The sequence below is a fragment of the Myotis davidii genome, unplaced genomic scaffold (genome assembly GCF_000327345.1).
Source record: "Myotis davidii unplaced genomic scaffold, ASM32734v1 scaffold142, whole genome shotgun sequence".
Classification (NCBI taxonomy): Eukaryota; Metazoa; Chordata; class Mammalia; order Chiroptera; family Vespertilionidae; genus Myotis; species Myotis davidii.
In genome coordinates, this window is record NW_006294400.1 from 837,095 (window position 1) to 844,734 (window position 7,640).

At 62.8% G+C, this 7,640-nt stretch overlaps 1 protein-coding gene across 2 annotated transcripts in view; it reads right to left on the minus strand.

Annotated features, from left to right (window-relative positions):
* The window catches only part of PKN3 (protein kinase N3), a 9,739-nt gene extending 2,602 nt beyond the window's left edge, over positions 1 to 7,137 (minus strand). Inside the window, exons 1-16 of one of the 2 annotated variants that reach the window (XM_015567040.1) lie at positions 7,085 to 7,137; positions 6,078 to 6,309; positions 5,786 to 5,931; positions 4,968 to 5,079; positions 4,760 to 4,887; positions 4,355 to 4,538; positions 2,743 to 2,889; positions 2,551 to 2,660; positions 2,319 to 2,462; positions 1,887 to 1,962; positions 1,634 to 1,802; positions 1,311 to 1,410; positions 1,135 to 1,202; positions 811 to 874; positions 587 to 678; positions 20 to 196 (exon numbers count right to left, since the gene is read on the minus strand). In XM_015567040.1, coding sequence (XP_015422526.1) covers positions 20 to 196; positions 587 to 678; positions 811 to 874; positions 1,135 to 1,202; positions 1,311 to 1,410; positions 1,634 to 1,802; positions 1,887 to 1,962; positions 2,319 to 2,462; positions 2,551 to 2,660; positions 2,743 to 2,889; positions 4,355 to 4,538; positions 4,760 to 4,887; positions 4,968 to 5,079; positions 5,786 to 5,931; positions 6,078 to 6,309; positions 7,085 to 7,099 — 1,964 coding nt within the window. In that variant the 5' untranslated portion in view covers positions 7,100 to 7,137. Of the gene's footprint in view, positions 1 to 19; positions 197 to 586; positions 679 to 810; positions 875 to 1,134; positions 1,203 to 1,310; positions 1,414 to 1,633; positions 1,803 to 1,886; positions 1,963 to 2,318; positions 2,463 to 2,550; positions 2,661 to 2,742; positions 2,890 to 4,354; positions 4,539 to 4,759; positions 4,888 to 4,967; positions 5,080 to 5,785; positions 5,932 to 6,077; positions 6,310 to 7,084 lie in introns of both variants that reach the window. The other variant, XM_006768500.2, reaches the window with a different exon arrangement.
* Between the last annotated feature and the right edge of the window lie 503 nt (positions 7,138 to 7,640).

A 7,640-nucleotide genomic window follows, 5' to 3' on the forward strand; every position in this document is an offset into this window, starting at 1 on the left:
GAGAGGCATGGGAACCCACCGCGCCTGGGGCTCAGGGAAAACGTCTTCGTGGATCTGCATCATGAGGTCGCCACCCGGCGCAAACTCGGTCACGAAGCAGGCGTGGCTGGAGGTCTGGAAGCAGGCCAGGAGGGACAGCAGGAAGGGATGCCCCGTGTGGCCCACAGCCTCCAGGATCCGCTTCTCGCAGTACAGGCTGCAGGGGAGGGCGTGGGTTTCAGAGGGAAGGAAAACCTCCACTGGCTGCCCTGCCACCCACAGGACACCCCAGCTCACTGTGCCTCAGTCAAAGTGCCGGGCAGCCACGCAGAGTGACGGTTTCTATGTATCAGGAACTCACGTGGGTCATTTAACCTGCACAACCACCACTGTCCCATTTTACAAATGGGGGAACTGAGGTGCAGAGCGACCTGCCCAAGGGCCCAGCATTAACTGCAGGTGCTAAAAAAAAGAACCCAGGCCTGGCTGGCCCCAGAGTCACCACTTCAAAGCCCCAGGAGCGTTCGGCTGCCTTCTGGTGCCAATAGCCCAGGATAGCCACCCGGGGCCCGCTGCAGGCCAGGTGCCCGGTGTCATCACCACACACCTCTCTATCTCGTCCCGGCTCAGCACCTCCTGCTTCTTCAGTGCTTTGATGGCGTAGTATTTGCCCGTCCCCTTGAACTGCACCAGGAGGACCTGGGGACCAGAGAAAGGCTGGGCTCCAGGTGGGCGGTACCGGGAGCCTTTACTTCCCCCCACTGCTACCTAACGATCACAGCGTCCTCCCAGCCAATGCGCCGAGGGCTGCCCACCCTGCACTGCACCCACCTTCCCGAAGTGTCCCCGACCCAGCACAGCCAAGCAGCGGAAGTCCTGAAGCCGTGGGGGTTTCCTGAAAGAGAGCGGGCACAGAAGCCCCCTGGGCCGAGGCTGGGCCTCCACCAACCCTTCATGCCAATCCTGGCCTGGCCCCACCTCTGGGGCTGGCGGGACGGGGGCTCAGGACAGCCGTTGCCTGGAGTCCGGCATACAGCTGGGCTCAATAATGTTGGTTCAGAGTGAGAACCTGAGCGAGCCAGTGACTGCGCCCAGGAGCCGCGGGGTGAGGACTGAGTGGACAATGTCTCAAAGAAGGTGAACCTGACGGGGTACCTGGTCGCGGAGGCTGGCGGAGATGACCCCAGTCGAGTCCTGGGCTCCATGTGGGGGCGTTTGGTGCGCTGTGAGGGAGGGCAGAGGGGCTCAGGGCAGAGCAGGGCTTCCTTCCTCCCTCCCTGCAGCTCCGCCACCCCCAGCCCAGCACCCCCAGGGCTACCAGCCCCCCTCACCGGCGTCTCCTCGAGGGCTGGCTCCCGGGGCAGGTAAAGGCGCGGGGGCTTGGGTGGGGGCCTCATCTCTTCTCCCAAGGGGGTCTTCTTGGGTGGGAAACTACTGTGGGGAGGGGGCAGACACATGGTGGGGCACAGGCAGACAGAACAGCTGGGGGATGGACACACAGCCATGCCAAGAGAGAGAGAGAGATAGAGAGAGAGAGAGAGAGAGAGAGAGGCAGAGTGTGAGCAACAGGGACAGAAAGACAGACACTGACAGCACCTGGAGAGGCGGGCACCGCAGAGAAGCCGGGAGTCTGGGGGGTGAGATGGTTTCTCACCTGGGCGAGGCAGGGCTGGCGGCCCCCCGAGGAGTGGCAGGGGTCCGGGGACACGCTTTGGGAGGGCTGATCGTGCTTGGGGAGCTGCAGGGGGGCAGCAGGTTCATGACCAAGCGCCCCCAGGCTGCCATGCTGAGGTTCATCTGGGAAGCCCTCAGGAAGTCCTGACCTGCGGCCAAAGGGAGGTTCAGCCCCGGGGCCCCCTGACGCCCCTGCCCTCTTCCCCACGTGTACCGCCCTCTCCTGTCCGTACCCCTGCGTTTAGAGAAAATGCGTTTCTGCCTCTGCAGCCGGGGCCTCCTCTCAATGACGGGGTCACAGAAGGTTACCTGTGGGTCACAGAAGGTTACCTGAAGACCAGTCCCCTCCCACCCCACCTGCCATGGGCACCTCCCCAGCCTCCAGGATCCCAGCCTGAGCCCCCAGTGACAACGATACAAGAGCCAGAAGGGCTCAGAGAGACGGAATCAACATCTTCATTGAGGCCCAGAGAAGAGAGGCACTTGTCTAGAGTCACCCATGAAGCAGGGCAGTCAGGACAAGGACACAGGCCTCTGGGCTCCGTGTGGGCCTCAGAGACGGCCTGGGAACCTATTCTTGGAGACCTCCTCCCTCCGGGCCTCAATGACCACTCCTCCGAGGGAGCCAGGAACCCACGTGATCAGAAGGCAGGGTCAGTGGGCACCTGGGCAAAGAGCAGCCCCTGGGGCACCAGGCTGAGGGTGAGCTGGTGACACGCATTGTCCAGGAAGTCCTCCAGTCGCAGGAAGGCCACGCCGCACAGCTGTCGCCAGTCCCGCCAGTGCACCCCGACCTCCAGCTCTCGGGCCTGTATCGGAAAGGCCGGGTTGGAGATGGGGCTGGCCTTCCACTCGGTGACCCAAAGTCAGCCCTGGCCTCACAAAAGCCGGCCTCACCCGCTCCAGGGGGATGACAAAGGTCTGGTCCCAGGACTGCTGGGCTACCGGCCCCCAGCCCGTCTGGCCCACAATGCGATTGTCCACCTTTAGCACGGCCAGCACCTCACCTGCAGGGCCAGAACCAGGGCTCAGGGAAGGCCAGGAGTGGGGGTTGCTGCCCCCCATAGTTCCCTGCAGCCCCTTACTTACTGGCCAGCTCGCCTGTGCCCCGCTGCTGCCTGGCTCTGCCCCGAAGCCAGCCCTGGGAGGGGCTCCTGGCCAGCGCGGTCACCGGGGACCGGCCGGGCACAGCTGTCAGCAGCTGCTCACAGCCCAGGAGGTGGACCTGCAATGTACCTGTGGGGAGCGGGGGTGGAAGGGATAAGGGGGGAGTGGGCGGGGAAAGCGTAGTCAGGTGCCATCCTCCCACTGCCACCCCCAGTGGACCCCTGGACCCCAGGAACACTTTCTTGTAGAGATGGCTGAGCCCAGAGCCTGCCCACATTAGGCCTTGGCAGCCATCTGCCACCCTCCAGGCAGACCAGCTGGCCCTCCCTCCTGAGCACTGTCCATGTGTTGGGGCAGCAGGGACCCACAGCCAGAGGAGCGACCCTCAGACCTCAGCCAAGCCACACGGAGCCACGGTGCATGATGACATGCTACCCAGGGCTCAGGCCTGGGGAGCAGCATGGCAGAGACCAGAGTTTGGCGAGCAGGGAGCCTGGCTGCCTGTCCTATCTCCCCTCCTCCCTGGGCCTCAGTTTCCCATCTGTACAGAGGAAAGGAGTCTCAGCTCTGTCCCACCTCCCACAAGGGGTACAAAGAGTGTTTTGCCAGCCAAGTGGATTCGTTTTTAGGGTCACTGGACTTTTGTCCCTCAAAGAGGAAGCAGTAGGGCTCAAGTTGTTTTTGAGGAAATAAACTGGGCCAAAGAGCACCATTTAGGGAGTCCAGGCCTGGGGGTTACACCCCAAAGGACCTTAGACGAGGGCAGTGGCCTGGGGAGGAACTAAGGTGTTTAGCCAGGAGACAGGTTTACAGTGGCCCCGATAGCCCACTTCTAGGCCTTTTAACAAGTCATTTCCCCTGCCTTCCCCAGCTCATCCATTTGGCCACATCTCACAAGCCCGGTAAGGCCGAACTCAGACACCACCACCTCCTCCAGGGATCACTGTCGATTCTCTGAGGCCGGGTGGGGGGGCCCATCCGGCCGCTACACCTCCCCTTCTCCGCTCTGCTCACAACGGGATGTGGCCTGTGTACCCTCGAACCAGCTCTGAGCAGGAAGGCGCTGGGCTCTCTAGTTGGTGCTCTCCCAGGCGGGAAGCTCAGGGCTGCATCTTCCAAAGTCTGCATCTGAGATTACTTACTGATTGCAATTCAGCTGCCACTATCAGGAGACAGATCCAACTTGGGATAAGAACGAACTCTGTAATAGCCCAAGCTGCCCAGGACTGGGTACCAAGGCCTCCGGGGCTGAGAGCTCCCTAACACTGGTGCTTTCAACGTTACTATGGTTACTCATTTAAATAATAGCTTCACTGACAGAGTGCTAACTGTGCCCAAAGAGTGCTTAGCACTTCACAGGCAACAAACAACGCACTGAATTTTCACAGCAACCCCATGAAGTAGGTGCTGTTATCGTCCCCATTTCACAGATGCATAAACTGAGGTTGGGAGAAAGGATGTCAGTTGTCCAAGGGCTCCCAGCTCGGGGGTGGTGGAGCCAGGATTGGAACCCTTCTCCAGAGTTCTTCCCCACTGTATCTCAGTCCTTTCTGAAAGGGAACGAGAGCTCTGACGTGGGAGGGGCTCCTGCTACCTGTCATGGCGATGGGCTTTACAAGCACCCCCGAAGGCTGAGGGTTCCCAGACACAGCAGTCCGCAGCTCCCGGGCCACTCTGCCCCGCAGAGGGTGGGCAGGAGGCAGTCCCTCCAGCAGCTGCTCCAAGGCCAGCCGCAGGAGGTCCAGCTTCTGGGAGGACTCCTGGAGCTGGGCCTGAGCCTGCAGAGGGAACACAGACCCATGGGGTAAGGGGTGTGGGGGCCCCGGCTCAGGCCACCTGTAGACACCCCCTCTGAGGTCTAGACAGAATGAGCCTCCTGGTTCCTCACTGCCACCCCCCATGGCCAGTCCATGGTGCCTCCCGTCCATCGCTGCGGAGGGGAGATGGGAACAGGAGCCCCTCAGAGAGGAGCGGCAACAGGAGGGGACGGCGGCCTGACCTCGGCCAGCGCCTTGCGGTCTTGCAGTCGCCGGCTGCCCAGCAGCTTCACCACGTTCTTGGCCCCCTCGGCCACGGCAGCCTCAATGCGCAGCCGGTGCCGCAGCTCCTCCGCCAGCAGTTCAGGACCTGGGAGGAGGGGGTCAGCCCTCAGGCCCACGCCCTGCTCTGCCCTGCCCACCCCCGCTTCGCGAGGTGCGAGGCCTCACCTGGCTCCGGGGACCCACTGGCCTCCAGGCTGCTGATCTTCATCCGCAGCAGGGCCACCTTCAGCTGGCTGTCCCGCAGCATCTGCTGAGCAGCCGCCAGGAGCTTCCTCCCCTGTGTGGTCGTGACATGCGCTAGCCCAGAGCCACCCTAGTCAGGCCAGGGACTGGAGCTAAGCCTCCCCCGTTCACCAGGCTCGAAGCCAAGCCTCCCACAGCAGGCAGGATAAAGAACCAAGCCTCCCTTGTGAGATGAGGTCCGGGCAGAGCCTCCCCCATCAGACCAGATAAGGGCTGAGGTCAAGCCTCCTCCAGCATATCAGGCCTGAGCTCCCCATCACGCTGGCACTGGGGCTGGGTCTCCCCTATTAGACTGGGAACTTCTGTGTTTGCCTTTTCTGTTAGACGAGGGGTTGGAGCAGCCGTGGGCAAACTACGGCCCGGCCCGTTTGAAATGAATAAAACTAAAAAAAAAAAAAAGACCGTACCCTTTTATGTAATGATGTTTACTTTGAATTTATATTAGTTCACACAAACAGTCTATCCATGCTTTTGCTCCGGCCCTCCGGTCCAGTTTAAGAACCCATTGTGGCCCTCGAACCAAAAAGTTTGCCCACCCCTGGGTTGGAGCCATGCCTTCCCCACCAAGCTGGGATTTGGGACGCTGCCTTCCTTCGCCATCAGACTAAGGGTTAGGACTGTGTCTCCCTTATTGCATCAGTGTCTGGGTAGCATGTCCCTTTCAGAATAGAGGCGGGAACAGCACCAACCCTCATAATCCAAGAGCCAAATCTCTCCCCACCAGGGCCCAGGAGCCTCACCTTGGGTGTGCCGCGGGCATATGTGTGGGTCATGTTCTCTGCCCCCTGCTTCACCTTCAGCTCCACCTGCAGCTGCCTCTGTAGAGCCTCCAGGTGCCGGGCCCTTGGCTGCTCTGCCGGAGGCCGGGGTCCTGGGGCCACAGGTTCTGTGTGCACAACACGGAGGGACCCATAAACCCCCTCACCTACAGCCTAGCTCTCTCCTCCCTCCCCTCCTGGGCAGGGCCGAGGAGCTGGGTGAGTGAGCTGGTACCTCCCGTCCCCGGGGGGGCTGCCCAGACTCTTCACTCACCAGCTGCGGGGGCCGGCAGCAGGATGCGGGCGTGCAGCTCCTGGAGCTCCCCGTGCAGCTGCTCCAGGCGGCGGTTGGAGGTCCGGAGGAGCTGCTGCACGTGGCCCAGGTGGCGGCGGTCGGTGGCCGCCCGCCGCAGGTTCTCCACACCCTCCTTGATTTTCAGCTCCTTCTGGATGGCCCGGCGGATCACCTCTTTCTCGTCCTCTGGGGGCTGCTGGCCCGGCCCAGGCTGTGGGATGGCAGAAGAGCAGGCCTCTCAGTGCCCGCCGCCGCCAGGGGGAGGAAGGCACGATGGCACCCAGGACCCACACACAGGGTGTGGGCATCTCTGACTGCGGAGTAGCCCTGAGCCAGGTGGAAAGCCCACGGCTATCTGTCCAGCCCACGCTCCTGTCCTCTGCACTGGTGAGGAGGGTGAGGGGAAAACTGTTCCCGTGTGTGTGTGCTCGGGGGCCAGGGTCTGTGAGGGCTTGGCGGACGTTACTGTGTCAGTCCTGACAACAACCCTGTGAGGGGGGTGCAGTTGTGTCCCCGTCGTGTCGGTGAGAAAATGGAGGCACAGAGAGAGTGAGTAACCTGCCAAGGTCACACCACAGAGGGGACACCACCACCCCTCGCGCCCCAGCCCCTCTCTGCCAGCCTCGCTTCCCAGGCTGCTGCTCTAAAGCTGGGGTTCAGGCTGGGATCTGGGCCAGAAAAGAGGCGAGGGATTTACTCAAGGTTAGAGGGCAGCTGGAGGCCTGAGCGGGGCCGGGACTGTTCCCTTGAGGCCTCAGGTGGCAAAGCAGAGGCGCACAGCAGGGCTAGGGAGGCCTCCGGGGACCCTCTCCTGGGCCGAGCTCCCGGAAGAAAGCGGGAGGCTTTCTTACAACTTCACCCCCGGCTGGAGCGAGGAAGAGGCAATCCTTCCCAGAGCCCATTTCAAACCAGCGGCGCCAAAGCCGACCTCGGCCCAGGGTCACCCATGACCCCTCCCGGGGGCTCCTGCAGGGCCTCCACCTTACCTCTCCGCTCGCCATCTCCCCAGCCCAGTGGAAGGGTGGCCACCCCAGCCTCAGGGACCCCACCCCCAGCCCAGGCCTGGGGCCCGGCGGGCCAGGCCGGCGAGGGCAGGGGTGGGGCTCAGGAAATCCTCTGCCGGCTCTAGGCTCTAGACTGGAGGCGCAGGCCAGAGCCAAGGGCCGGAGCAAACAAAGCTCCCATGGAGCTGGGGGCCCGGCCACCGGGGTCCTGAGTCACCCGGCTCCCCTGCTGGGCGGAGGTTCACAGGAAATAGGAAAATGTGTACAAGTCGCTGCTGGAACAGGCGGAGGGAGGTCCGCAGGAAGGAGGGCGGGAGGGGGTGCGGGGGAGACGCAGCCCTGAGGCCGCCCCCCACCAGGGCAGCTCCCCGGGGAGCCCGCACGGACCTCCCTTCACTTTCCTGGAAGAACCGATTTAGGACACGGGCCAGGCTCTGGCCGAGGGCTCAGAGTACTCCTAGGCTGGCCGGGCGGGGGTTCAGAGTCCCTCCGGGGTGATTTGGGGACGCTCCCAGGGGACACGAACGCCCTGCGAAGG